Source organism: Rutilus rutilus (assembly GCF_951802725.1).
Source record: "Rutilus rutilus genome assembly, chromosome: 24".
In the NCBI taxonomy this organism is placed as follows: domain Eukaryota; kingdom Metazoa; phylum Chordata; class Actinopteri; order Cypriniformes; family Leuciscidae; genus Rutilus; species Rutilus rutilus.
Window position 1 is genome coordinate 6,360,260 of NC_140228.1, and position 15,131 is coordinate 6,375,390.

At 37.8% G+C, this 15,131-nt stretch overlaps 1 protein-coding gene across 1 annotated transcript in view; it reads left to right on the forward strand.

Annotated features, from left to right (window-relative positions):
- Nucleotides 1-373: 373 nt before the first annotated feature.
- The window catches only part of LOC311284006 (DNA repair-scaffolding protein-like), a gene marked incomplete at its 5' end in the record, with an annotated part of 31,780 nt that continues 17,022 nt past the window's right edge, over nt 374-15,131 (forward strand). Inside the window, 4 exons of the mRNA XM_084398807.1 lie at nt 374-497; nt 1,527-1,740; nt 6,404-6,614; nt 7,796-8,004. Coding sequence (XP_084254933.1) covers nt 374-497; nt 1,527-1,740; nt 6,404-6,614; nt 7,796-8,004 — 758 coding nt within the window. The remainder of the gene's footprint in view (nt 498-1,526; nt 1,741-6,403; nt 6,615-7,795; nt 8,005-15,131) is intronic.

Sequence of the window (15,131 nt, forward strand, 5' to 3'; positions counted from 1 at the left end):
CATGGGAATATATCCCGTCAGAGAGCTGGATTTTGTTTCATTTCCTCAGAACTGACTGAAATGAAAAAGTTGAGACCCGCGCCAGTGTGAGTTTTCACAGCATAACCCCAAAATATCCTGCTGCTGTTATTAATTTACTGGGCCTGTATCGTATCTGTGTTGTTTTGCAAAACTTAATGACTTTGAGAAGGAAACGGTCTTGCAGATGCTGATCATTTAAGAAAATGTAAAGCTTACTTATATGCTATAACTTAAATTGTAACATGGACAAATATACAGATGTACAGTTTCATACATTACATTTGTTTGACCCAAGCTGACAGGCCAGGTGTCCTGACGCTGAGGATTCTGGGGAGTTCGAGAGGAATGTGGCATGCAGGCCACGGTGTGTGACAGGCTGCCGGAGGGGGAAAGGTGTGTGGCTCTTTTCAACAAAGCCACGCGGCCGCCCAGCTACACCCTGTGCCCGGAGACATCGTCCACATCTACCCACCATGGTCAGTTCCGTTCCTTAACATTTCACCATAAAATATCAGAAATAGCATTCGTTTATTATCTCTGACAATTATAGTCGTTACTGTTATTTTTTTTGTTCAAACAATCTTAGGTAATTTATGGATTACTGACATAATACACTTGTAAAAATACATATGTATTTTTAAATTTTGTGCATTATTTGTAGTGCTTGGTCAAGCATTTGAACAAACTTTAACCATAAAATTATCAAACTTGTACTACGGACATGCATGATGCTTCAGATTGTGTGGATTGTTGAAGAAAGGTGTAATATTTACTCTTGTGATTGGACTTTTAATTTTCAACCAGAAATCTATATAATTGGCACAAAAATACACTTTCAACTCCGAGTAATCACACAGAACACATTTTTTTCCTTATTAAATACTTTGATTATAATCAATATAGTTGTATTAAACATATTTCTATTCAAGTCAAGTCACCTTTATTTATATAGCGCTTTATGCAATATTGTTTCAAAGCAGCTTTACAGTGATAACAGGAAAATGACTCAGTGATGCAAACAAAGTTCATTTTTCAGTTCGGCTCTAAAAGAAAACAGTGCCATTGTTCAGCTGAAGTCAGTTCAGTGTTTATTCATTTCCATTGTGAAGATCATCAATTGTTAAATGAGTTAATTTCATCTATATAGCAGTTCTGTAGAAAACAGTGATGTCATCATCCAGCTCAGTTCTCATCCATTAGTGTCAGTGCAGTCAAGATTAATAATATTGCTGAACATTAAGTGTCCCCAACTATTGGCGACAGTATTCTTGGATATTTTTCTAATGCAAACAACTTGTTTATTTTATTTTATTAATATTTCATATAGTTAGTTTAATTTTTTATATTTTTTTTTTTGGTTTTCAAAGCTTCATTTCTAATTAATTTTCTGCTTTGTTTTGCCAGCTGGATTTTTTTTTTCCAAGATTACTTGTATTACGTAGCATTGATGCACATTTCCCTATTTCTTCTGTGATAATTAGTGATGAATCACTGTTAAGCCGCAGGTTGGCAGGAACGGTCTTGCCGTGTGCAGCCGTGTGTTTTGCACAGAGCTGATAAGAGCGAGAGGCCTGTGGGGCTGAAGGTGACAGAGACAGACGAGCCAGTCTCCATCTGTGTGGGAGGACCACAGATCCCCGGATCAGGACTCGCCGGAAGCCAGGGTCCCGCCCCTCTCACTCTCTCCCCCGTATCGCCCCCATGTAGCGTAGCTCCCACGTCATTCCTCAGCTCCAGGGAATGGCCTGCATACCTCTTCCTGGCAGCTCTGAGCTCATTTCCAGCAAGCTGGGAAAAAACATAGCTGGATCCTTTTTCTTCCCTCGCCTTTTTCTTTCTCTGGGTTTTTTTTTTTTTTTTTTGTGAGGAGCGTTAGGCTGCGGATCACAATAACTGTGACAGAGGCCAGAGAGCTGAATAGAAAACACATGCAGCACAGTGTGCTGCTGGCACAGTTTCTCCTCTTGTCTCATTTGCTCTCTTTTTTTTTCTCTCTCCCTCTGCGGAGTGTTTGCTTTAAGGGCAGGCATAGTTGACCCTGGAAAGTCCAAGAGTTCATTTTACCCTGGAAAGTCCACCAGATTGACTCCAATTCGGCCCCCATAGTTTGCAGAAAATGGGCGGCAGATGATAACACTTCATGTATCGTCAAATATATTTAAAAACCTTGTAGTTGAGTAATGTAGAATTATTTTTAAAAACTCGAAAGAGATTTTTAGTCTCTCTTTTTTTTGTGTGTGTGTGTGTGTGTGTGTGCTTTTTTCAGTTCAATGAAATACCTGTGCAAGTGTGAGTGCAAGTGTGACACAGTGTTGGGCAAAATTCCAAAAGTAAGAATTGTCTTCCGTTCATTTCATCAGTTGGAATTTTAATTGATTTGTCCACACCCCTCAGGAAGTTCAATTGGAATTAAATGATTCAGAGTAATCCAAAAGGCAATGGCTTTAATTTCCATTAAAATGTTATATAATATAAAATATTATAATATATTTTATAATATAATATGTTTTTTTATATTATAAATGTATGTATTTATTTATAATATATATTTTATATCGTATAATATATAATATTATTTAAAAATAGCTAATGGTGACACAACTTAATTTCAAACAAGTTTGTTTTGACAAACCTTTTTAATTAAAAATGACTGTTAAGACCGGGTCACACCAAAAACAATAAAGATTACTATATTAGTGTCTATCAATGCACGATAATGTTCTGTTTATTATAAGTGCGTGCTGCAGATTTGTCATCTACCACTTTTAAATGCTCAAACTCTTAGAAAGGCCATCGAGAATTAAATCACAGACGAACCTTGAAAGTTTTGTACTTTTAGAATTCCCATCAATTTGATCATAGTTTCGATTATTATGGTGGTTCTCAACTGGTTTTGCTTCAGGACTCTGATTTTACATTGGATATCAAGATTCATCGTACGAAAGTAAACAAGAATGTCCTTAAAATCAAATGTGCTTTCTAACCTGTCCAAGTGACAGGGGAATTTGTACCAAAATGCTGTAATCTTGATTGGATGCATGGCTGTCAACAATGACAACAAAAAGATATGTGAAGCATTTTCTTCTCCAAACTGATAACCCCATTGTTATTTTAAAAATGCTTATTTGGCTCCCCTAACTCTGCATATATAGTTAGTCTCAGTTTATATTTTGCATTTTGCATACCACCATTTGAGAACTACCGTCTTAGATTTGACATACATTAGTAAAAAATTGAAAATCCAAAGCAGTTTGGTTAATTATGTACAGCCTGTATTGGTGTATTTCTGATGACCAATTCCGTCGCACACAAGAACACACACACACACACACACACACACACACATATACACGTTGTTCCCAGCTCATTCATGGTTCAGCTATGAAGGAAATACCTGTCATCACTAGGTTGTGATTACACCTGTGCCGCACCCTCACCTGTTTGTGTCAGCTCTGACGTCAGCAAACTCTTAAGTTTGTACATAACTTCCTTCTCCAAACCACCGGAAATGCATTCATACGTATGTCCCGATCGGCATGTGACACTATTTGCAGTGAGATTACCGAATCTCTCTTAAGACTTTGTTTCCTGTGCAACTGATCTCTAAGACTTTGCATTTTTATTTGTATATCATTTATGAGAAAGGATATTTCTTCTTTTTTTTTTTTTGTAAGAAATTACATTTACAGTGGTGGTCAAAATTGATGGCACCCCTGATAAACATGATAAAAAATGGCTGTAAAAAATAAATCTGCATTGTTTATCCTTTTGATCTTTCATTCAAAAAATGCACAAAAATCTAAGCGTGTTTTGGAGAAAAACATTTATTTCATAATGTGATTTACCCCCCAATTTCAATTCTTTTACTTCAGTGAAAGGTTAGATTTTTGCGAATTTTTTGAAGGAAAGATCAAAAGGATAAACAATGCAGATTTATTTTTTATTTTTTATCATATTTATCAGGGGTGCCATCAATTTTGACCACCACTGTATGTTGTTCCGGGAGTACTTATTTTTTATTTACTTTTTATTTATTGAAATTGTTCATAATATGATATAGTTTATCATTTAATATATGATTTTATAATTAATATTTATGTACATTTTAGAATAATAAAGTCAGCAAAACTAATGGAAGTATAAAGTATGTAGAGACCAAAAAATATTAAACCAATATCTTGTTTGTGTGTGTATATATATTACAGAAGTTAGTTGAGAGCTGTAATATATTTATTTATTCATCAGTTCTTTCTGGTTCTCGAATCTGATTGGCTGAGAGCCTTTTCCAGCCGTGCGATATCCCCTGTATCAGCACTGGAACCGTTTCGCTCTTTGTATCACTCCGCTTGGCGTGACAGACGAGCAAATACACAATATTTCAAAATCACATAAAATGTTGATTATAAATTGTAATATTAAAAATATTTGATGCATTATTAGTTTTTTTTTTTTTTTTTTTTTTTTTAACCTGTCACTCTTGGATTGTCAAAGACTGGAAATTTCTTTCCTATTCTTCTTAGGCTGACAGCATGTTGAAAAAGCGCCTGTTTGCATTAGGGTGGAGGACCCCCCCCCCCTCTCCTGTGTAAACTTGTCTTCGCTGGCTGCCCTGGAGCTGTTGGCTGAAGTTCATGCGGTTCAGTGAGATTACTTGCCTCTGCTGGCACCTGCTCAATTCTCTCTCAGGGCAGGATGATTTAAATGCTGACGTACATACTACGTCTCATGACATGAGCTCTGCAGGCCCCGGCTTGTAGTGGAGTGGAGGTCTCCGCTTATTGAAGACACGTTTGTTTGGAACAGATCTGTGACAAATTACCATACATCCAGTGCAAAGATTGATCAGGCTGTTTGTAACCTACTTCTGAAGCCCTGCGAATGGTACATTTGACAGCGGGTATTATGTATGTGCTTACCAACTTGTAGATGTTTTCACAAAAGTGTGTATATAATTTGCAGGCTTTTGTCCCCATGTGCTTCTAATCAATAACTAGATGTAAAACCCTTTCCTGTACATGTTCCGTTCCAGTGACTCCTGCCTAGAAGTGTAGATCTTTTCGTAATAACGAAACTGATCATAGGTCTTTGTTGGGCTGCATGATTAATCAAAATGAAACAGCACTTTAATGTGCTTTTGTGAACACAACATGTACCAACCATCTTCCCATACTTTTAATGAGAAGTACTTTTTAAAGAGAAGCTTTAAAGGCTTCCTGCGGTTTTCCGTCAGATTAAAACTTGAAGAAATTAATTTTAAAAAATGAAGAAATTAATATTAGTGTTGTAATTTTATGATTGTAATGTAAAAAATTATTATATTATTTCTCTTAAATGATTGATTTACCCAGGATCTTTGCCAGGACTGTGTTTCTCGAAAGCCCGTTCACACCAAGGACGATAACTATAATGATAACAATAAAGAAAATCGTTCTAAATGTAAAAGAATAGCAGTCAGTCAGTCCACACCACAGCTATAACAAAAATGTCATATCGTTGGAATCACTTTCAGAATGATTTTTTTTCCAGCTGATGAGCAATAAAAACATTGACAACCAATCAGAATCCACATGACTTTAAAGAGCTCAAACATTTAAAGCGACAGAGGCGCTTAGAATAAACAGAATGACATTGTCTACGGGTATGGTCGCTAACATTATAGTTAGTTATTGTTATAGTTATCTTTATAGGTTTCGTTCTTGGTGTGAACAGGCTAAGTAGATCATAGAACCAATGGTCTCTAATATCAACTTCACTCATGATGCTTTTGAGAACCACAGCCTTGGTCACTTTTAACCATCAGCATAAAGTCTGGCCCACTTTTCAGCTCATTTTTATCCATTTGAAAAGACGAGATGAATAGTGCTTCAGAACGAGCCATGTTTAGATGCCACACTCTTTAAAGAAGAATCATAGCAAAGGGCCAAAGTCACCTCTTTCTTTTAGCAAACAACATCTTGGTCTCTTACTAAGGCACACCAAAGAGCACAGCGTGTTTCGCGGTTGATCTGTTAGATGCCAAGTACAAAGAACTTATGTCGACTTAAAATCAGCGTTTTCAGACTGCCTGTGAAATGGAAAACATCATCTTTGTTGATCAGTCAGTCGCTCTTTATCACCAACAGTCGTTTTCCACCCAGGGAGGGAAGGGCTTGAGCTTTTGTGTGTACCTGAGAATATTTCGAGACTCTTTTATGTGTGTGTGTGTGAAGTGTGGAGGTGGTTTTGCTCAGTGAGTCCGCTGTCAATCAATGTTGTCGAGTTTTGTGAAAATGTTGTAAAGTGTCAAGCTGTATAAAGGAAGGTGGGATGTTTTCGTACTGTAAGTAATTTTCCAAAAACAACACATTAAAACCAGCAGAACTCCATTTTTGTCTCCCTCCAGGCAGAATCTGGTTGTGGAAGGGGAACGCTATCCCATAATTCTCAACACCCACTTCAGTCAGAAAATCTGCGTGGAGATTAAGCAGGATAACGCAGGCGGGCCGAGAGATGCGGTCGCCGTGGAGAAATGCAGACCTCCGCCGTTAACCAGGAGCCTGTGGCGGGCAGGGACAAGCCAAGTGTCAACAGAGAAATCCATTCCCTGTAAACAGGTTCGTCAGCTGTTCCCTCTCATGTGATCACGGGAAGAAAACAGAAATTCCCAGAAAAGGGACCGTCTAGATTTCAAATTCAGTGTGAATGTACTGCCGTGCTGTTGGAATGGAGACAGCTGCCATTTCCTGTGTGACACTGTGTGCGAATGATTAATGAGTGGTGTTTTTATGCATGAATATTCGCTTAAGTGTGAAAATAAAACCAAATTTTCCTACATGACAAGACCCCCGGTGTAACAAATTCATGATGCAACGTCTACGACTCAAAATAACCAAAGTGCAGTGTTGTCTATAAAAACTTTATGTTGGTTGTAAACACACCACAGGTTTAAAAGTATAATGTAACTATTGGTCAGTGGGATCCAGTGTTGTTTGGTTCTCAACATTCTTTCAAATATATTTTAAATATGATCATTTTTGGGTGGAGAATCAATTTAAATGTGCATACTCATACTGTCATCAACACTTAAACTACTATTCAAAATGTCAGTAAGATATTTTAATGTTTTTGTCAAAAATCGCTAATGCTCACCAAGGCTGCATTTATTTGACAAAAATACAGTAAAAATTGTATTTGTTAAATGTTTTCATATTTTAAAACATAATTTAATCCCAGTCTTTCGTCACATGATCCTTCAGAAATCATTCTAATATGATGATTTGCTTCTCAAGAAATATTATCAATATTGAACAGTTGTGCTGCGTAATATTTTTGTAGCAGTAATTGTTTTCCCCGAATTCTTTGATAAATAGAACAGCATTTTGTAACATTATAAATGTCTTTACTATCACTTTTGATCAATTTAATACATCCTTGCTGAATAATAGTTATAGTAATAGTTTTTTTTACAGTTAAATTCCACTAGTTATTGTTGTGATGTTGTGGTTAAGGCTTAGAGTTGGTAACCAAAAGGGTGCTGTTTTGATCTGGGAGTTTGGTGTGGTCCTTCAAAGGCCATCAGCGTTGAGAGCAAGACACTTGACCCCAGAGCGTTCATGTTTGCAGTGATTTGCAGTGACAAAGAGACCGGAAGTCTTTTATTTTCAGTGAGAGATGCTGGTTTGGGGTGACATGGGTGTCATTTGTCCATATTACGTGAAAGTCGTGAAATTTTGACTTGTGTGGTTTGAAAAACGTTTGAACTGATTTTTAAACTTTTCCAATTTTCCATCCTCAGGTCGGCGAGTTGAACAGACGTGACATTCGGATGTCTCTACTGGACGCAGTGGAGGATTGTGGGTCGTCGGGCTCTCAGAGCGGTCCTGTTGAGGTGGTCGTTCAGAGGGTGTACTGCATCCCCATCACCCAATCCCTTCACAGAGCTTCTCTCCAGCACAGAGCACTGAGCAAACCAGCAGAACCAGTGGCACCGCAGCACATCGGCAGGTACGGGACCTCTGGGTTTCAGTTGCTCTCGGTTTTGGATAGCACTGTTACTTTGAGGGGAAAATGTAAAAAGTCCTGCACACTGTTTCATCTTATAAATAAAACTCTCATTTTGGTCAAAGACCTTCTAAAATGATTGAAGAAATGGGTGTTGTTTAATAAAAATACTTAAAAAATGTAGTACTGTTCAGTTTGGGGTTGGTAAGATTTTTTAATGTTTCTGAAAGAAGTCTCTCATGTTCACCAAGGCTGCATTTATTTGATCAATTGTATATTTTGATCAAAGCTGAATGTTCAGCATCGTTACTCCAGTCTTCAGTGTCACATGATCCTTCAGAAATCATTCTAACTTGCTGCTCAAGAAACATTTCTGATTATTATCAATGTTGAAAACAGTTGTGCTGCTCAATATTTTTGTGGAAACAACAATGTTGATGCATTTTATGCATTCTTGCTGAAAAAAAGTGTTAAAAAAAATTTTTTTACATCTTACTGACCCCAAATTTTTGAATGATGGTCTATATATGAATACAGATAAATAATGTGCATGACATTTTACTGTTAAAGATTTATTCAAACAGCAAAAAGAGAATTGACATAAATATTTTTTCATTCTCTTCCTTTTTTTTTCTTTTACACTTCTGCTTTGCTATTGTTAAAAGCAATAACAAATGATTGGGATTTAAGCACAGTTTAGAGCTGTTAGCATCACAGAGGCTTGAGATCTATGTAAGTTAATACGACGTGCAGTTTATCAGCAACTCTCCTTCCCCAGTAACCAGCCAAACCAGTTTAGCAAACCAGTTACATCTCAAAACATTTGCTTCTAATAAAATGTATTTGAATTGATTGGGAATGTGCTTGGGGACATGATAAAATACATTCATTGATTATTACTGTTTCAAATCACACAGCATGAATATCAGTAGATCTAGTATGCGTTTATCAGGTGATCTGTGCGTGTATAGTAGTTTTACGAGATATCTCTTGAATGCAATACGTCGTCAGATTGTGTGTTTGTTCTGTGTGGACGTGCACTCAGTGTTCCAGTGTGGTATAATTAGGCCATTGTCTGTTCTAAACTCCAATGCTGAAGCTCCAAGAGGTCAATCTCCTCATGGAGTGATAAATGGTGAGAGAGCACAACTTTGCTCCATATTCTGTCAATGACTAACCAAACAACCCCTCCCAGTACATAGAGTACTCTCGCTCTCGCTCTCTCTCTCTCTCTCCCTCTCTCTCTAGTCTCACACAGTTATTTGCACCACATGGTAAAGCTCTACAAACATCTCTAATTAAGCCCAGCAATGTCAGTGATCCATAACCAGATCTAGAAAAAAAGGAAAATAAAGGACAGAAAGTGAGAATTTGCCTTGCAAGGAAAAAAACTACAGCTGAAGAAAACCTGTTTGCCTGTGCAAACTCATCGCCATGAGTGGTTGCCAGGGTGTTGCTATGTAGTTGCTATAGAGTGCAACAGTGCACGCCCACTTTTTCAGCGGCACTGGTTCCGAAATTTTTCCCATAGTGATTTTTACAAATTCTTCGTTAAAGAGTTATAAGCCATGAACCAAGCAAATGAGCTACGAGGTGAATCACAGCATTACAAACTTTTGAAGCAAAAAAGTTTTTGAAAATCGGACAAAAAGACAAAGGTACGAGATGGTGTACTTAACGGCTTTAGCAAGGAAAAGAACTACAATCCCATGAAGTATAATATATACAAACATTTAAGTATTTTAAGAGTGTGGAGAGATCGACTTGTTTACATCATTCACAGTGCTTCATGGGAGTGTGCGGAGCTAAAGTGCTGTTTTGACTGTACAGCATCATGGGTAATGTAGTTTTTCCACCAGGAATTGCACTGTTAAACACAATTATTTTAAAAAATAAGATGAAATAATGTGGGCTAACGGCTTCAGCAAAAGCGAATACCATGGATTAACAACCTTGCTCACAGTAGGTCTGTCTTTAAAGGTTTACAAGTTATCGTTCAAAATCATTGTCCTTATGGAGAAAATCAATGGAGTTTTTGCACTCTATAGTCTTCTGAGGTGTTTTGTAGAACGTTGCTGTAAATTTGCTAAAGCTTCATGTCTATTAAACCTTTACGAGTACGATCACAGCGGAACAATCACATCTGCGTCTTCGCTGCCGCTGAGCCAGAGAGAGCAGTTGTCATGTATGAAATGCCCTCTTTTCAACCACACAGTATCATTATTTCTGTGGTACAATAATTCAAATTATCACAGAAAGTTCTGGGATATGAGTTTATAGTTTGGATAGTCTACAGTCTACTTCAAATAAATATTGTATCATTACATTGTTACACCAGTAGGTGGCGACAAGTGACAAGTAAAACATTTATTTGTCATTGAATCATTCATTCAAGAGATTCTTTCAAAAACACTGATTCATCCCGTAATGAAACAAGTGAAGTATTCATGAGTGAGTCATTGAATCATTCATTCAATCTTTTTTTTCTTTTTTTTATTCATAAGGAAAAAAATTTGATTTCTCAGTGTATCCAGAATCCTGCAGCTCTAGCAGTTGCTGAGGTTTTCTGAGTGGCTTTTTGCATGTTCCCTTAGTTGATAAGCTGTTTTTAAGTATGTTGCTATGTAGTTGCTAAGGTGTTCAGAGGGGTTTTAGCACATTGATGTTCAGTTGCTTAGGTTGTATGAATTTTTTGCATGTTGCTATGGAGTTCTGAGTTTTTTGTAGCATGTTGTCATACATTTGTAAAGAGCATGCGCCTCCCTCACGCTCTGATCTCTGCCCCGCTCCCGAGACACATTGATTTGTTGTCAGAAATGCACGTGGTGCTGTGTTGATGAAGGGTGATTGGAAAAAAAGAGTCATTTGACTGTCGGTAACTGGATCCCCATCAGACGCTGCTGCTGCATGCCGTAAACACTGAAACACAGGAAGACGAGACACTGTGGTCTGGAGTGTGTGTTGACCGGGAAATCCTGACTGGACCAAACCTGGTGTGAGTGAGGCCACTGACAAAGATGAAGCAAACACATACACACACACTTAATGCACAGAATTTTAAGCAGACCCCAGCACATGATAGCTGCCATTCGCAACCTCACATGCTCCTAAATTCTCTTCCTTTGGACAGGCCTCATGATCTCAGAGAATAAAAGGGGGATGTTTACATTCCTTTTAATACAGTTAGACCAATATTGTATTTTTTTTTTTATGTGCAAATGTCTCAGAACCAGTTTTTTAATAAGTATAATGAATAATCATTAAACAGAAAAAACATACATTTATTGTTGTTGTTGCTAAAAATAAATATTTTCTATAAATATTATTAATATTCATATAATTAATGTTTACATTATTTATTATTATTAATTATTTATAATAATTATAAAAATGAAGATATTGTTTCCTTTTCACTGGAATTTAGGAAAATACTGCTTTTCCTAAATTGTTTAATAGTAAAAATATTATTGTTTGTCATTTATTGTGTATTATGTATTAATTATTTTTATTACATGGCTTGGTTGAATTCCAATGTAGAATGCGGTCTGTTATTTCTTGATAACACACCGTTGCCATGAAAAACAGAGCGTTGCTATGGACGCAGGATTCTAACCGTAGAGACGGAACGGACTATTTTCTTTAGCGGAAGCAATACAATTGTTTTTAAATCAATAAACTCCTTTTTAAATAAATATTTTGTGTCAAATTATTGATTTATTTGGTGGGTAGCCATGTAATAAGCGGGATAATGTAGAGCAAGGCGGTTGTTATAGCGAATACAACCCCTTCAGGCTCCGCTTCGCGTCAGGGTCCTGATCAGCCTGTCGGGGTTGTATTCGCTATAACAACCGCCTCGCTCTACATTATCCCTTACATAAAGTAAGTTACTTTCAACACTATTGTGAATATACAGTGTTATGCATGTCACTCTTTACAGCATCAGTTGATTATGCCATCCATAACCAGCAGCCATATCACCCTGTAGCCCAAGTCTGGTGCCCACTCAAGCTAAGCAGGACTGAGCCTGGTCAGTACCTGGATGGGAGACTCCTGGGAAAACCTGGTTGCTGCTGGAAGAGGTGTTAGTGAGGCCAGTAGGGGGTGCTTACCCCGTGGTCTGTGTGGGTCCTAACACCCCAGTATAGTGATGGGGACACTATACTGTAACAAGCACCTTCCTTCAGATGAGACATTAAGGGCCCTATCTTACACCCGGCGCGACACAAGTGTTTTTTGCTAGTTTCAGCCCGACGCAGTTATCATTTTCACGTCCTGCGCCACATTGTTTAAATAGCAAATGCATTTGTGCGCCCATGGGCGTGCTGGTCTGAAAACGAGCTGTGTTCTGGCGCAGTGTTGTCGCGTTGCTATTTTGAGGCAACAGAAATAGACTGCAATATTTTTTGTGTGATATTTAACGAGCGCGTTAGTAATGTGCGCCTATAGGTGGGTTCACAACGCGCGCACACTCACTCACTTCATTTTAATTTCATTTAAGTTTTAGTAATTGTACTATTTGCTTTTATCATTTTTATTAGGTTATTTTAATTATATTTCTTTTTAGCTTTTAATTTATTTTTATTTCAGTTTTAGTTCAACCTTCAATTTATTTCAGTTAGTTGCCAAGGCAACTTTTCAAATTTTCGTTTGTTTTTTTTTAAATAATTTTATTTAACATTTAGATTTCATTTTATTTCAGCTTTATTTCAATTAACAAACACTGTTTTTAGTTTTAGTTAACAGTAACAGCACTAGCAAAATGGACGTATTGTTCCTTATTTCCAAGCTGTCCTGGCTCTGTTTATAATTTCACTAACACAGGTTTAAAATAAGATTATAAGCATATGTTTGAAACTCATTTTCCCTGTTTATAGCCTCCAGCATGCAGCGTAGATGTTGACAATATCTGTTTTTTTCACGTGTGGTGTGCTTCAACAAGGCCACCCATTTCATTACAACTGTTAGTTTGCAGTTACGTTGCAGTTTCTTTCTCTCTCTCTCTCTCTCTCTCTCTCTCTCTCTCTCTCTCTCTCTCTCTCTCTCTCTCTCTCTCTCTCTCTCTCTCTCTCTCTCTCTCTCTCTCTCTCTTGCTCTCCCTCTCTTTAAACTTTTTTTTTTGTATACATTTTCTTTCCCCTCCTCCTCCTCCTCCTCGTTTTTGTGGCCAGTTTCCAGACAATAATTAGCATTTAACTTTTGGTCCAAGAAGATATGTTGTTCCAGTAAAAACTCAGAGCAGTATAAACAGGCTGAAGAAGTTCTCTTTGCTCAGACAGGAGGGGTTGGATGTTTTCAAGAAGAAGTGGAACACAATGTGCTTTACGTGTCAAATTACAGACCTGTTTATCAAAAGCTCTGCTCCCATTGGCCGGCACCGTGTCGGAAGGAATCCCGCCCACTGTGCCTTAACCAATCAGCTGCCAGAGAAGTCTGTGTGCATGTGTGAAGGAAATGGAGGGGTAGTGGGGTACCTACATCGAGTAGGCTTGTGTGTGTGTGTGTATGTGTATGTGTTTGTGCGCCGCTTGTGTGAGTGTTTGGACAAGCTCAATGGATCCCAGTTCCTGGAAGCGCCTCCAAGTTGCTGCGAATTCCTGCGAACACTCACAATAACAGATTCCTGAAAGTAGCTAGTGACTGCCTCTGACCAATGACAGAAACCCGGTGGGGACATCGGCCCTCTGTCCTGCTCCGTTAGAGGAAGCGCCTCAAATGGAAAGCGAATAAAGAAGGGGGTTGTTCATATCAACCTGGCCATATACCACAAAGTGCTACTGCCCAGTCACCCCTCCTGTTCTTTGGTTTCATAGACACACGGGTCTAAACAAGCCTCAGTGTTCACAACCACACTTACTTAACCCCGTGTTCTTTAGCAGTGCTACAACAGGGTAACCACAGTTCAGGATGATTCCCGAATCCCGATATGCCAGTCATGGTTCATCAAAGGTCATCTCACATCGCACCAACATCATTAGCTTTAACATAGTCAAATTATTTGCGTTATACAGGCTTTTAATCTATTCTGAAAGCAGATTTGCTTTTGGACATTTATTAGTGAAACATGAAACAACATAGTTTTATCCCGATCTGGCCCGAGTTGGACACAATGTCTTGTAAAGGACAAAGCGCTTTTTTGAGAGTTTTTCTTGGACAGTATGAGTATTAAATGACTGTCATAAAAGTGAAACTGACCCAATCCGAGAAGAAATTCGAACCCGACTGAATTCAAATAAAAAGAAGTTTTCTGTCGGTTCTGCGTGTGAATCGACACATAGGCTAACTCAACTTCAGTGTTGCCTTTTGTAATGTTATACAGCAAAGCTTGAAAAAAATAGATGAGAAAATATCATTATTCATTTTTATTTCACATTTTATATAAACTAGATCGAGTTAAGTCTGTTCACACCAAAACCGATAACTATTAGTGTCCACACCAGCAGACAGTAACGCTGCGGTTTTGTCGTCTGCCGCTTTAAATGCTGGATTCTGATTGGCTGTCAATGTTTTTATCGTTTATCAGCTGAAAAAAAAATTCATTCTGAAAGTGATTCCAACGATATTGTTTCTCTGTTCCATTATTGTTATAGTTGTGCTGTGGACTGACTTTGCTTTTCTTTAATATTTAGAACGATTTTTAGAACAATATCGTTATCGTTATCATCCTTGGTGTAAAAGGGCCTTTAGTGTTGGTTGTGCGATCTTTTGGTTTCCCAAATACATGAATACTTCCAAAAGATTTTTTTTTCTTGTCTTACCCTGATTCACTATGGTAACGTGTACTATTACTTAGTACATGTTTATATTTTAGATGTGGCGGGATATTGCATACACGCGTCAACTCACCCGTGCGTGTCTCGTCATACTCGTCATATTCATCCGCACAGTTACGCAGAGCCGAAGCACAACCAAAACAATGTTCTTACGCAAAATACACGCAGTCTTGTTTTTAACCACTAGGGGCCAAAAGTTTATTGAAAATTATTGAAATATGAACCTAAAATCTCAGAGAGTACTTGAAGTAAATATTTTAGGTCATGGTTTCCGCTGACAAAAAGTTTGTGAACCCTTGTTCTAAACTGAACAATGTTTGTTAACGGTCTGCTGCACATTAAGTGGTTTCAGCTGAATTA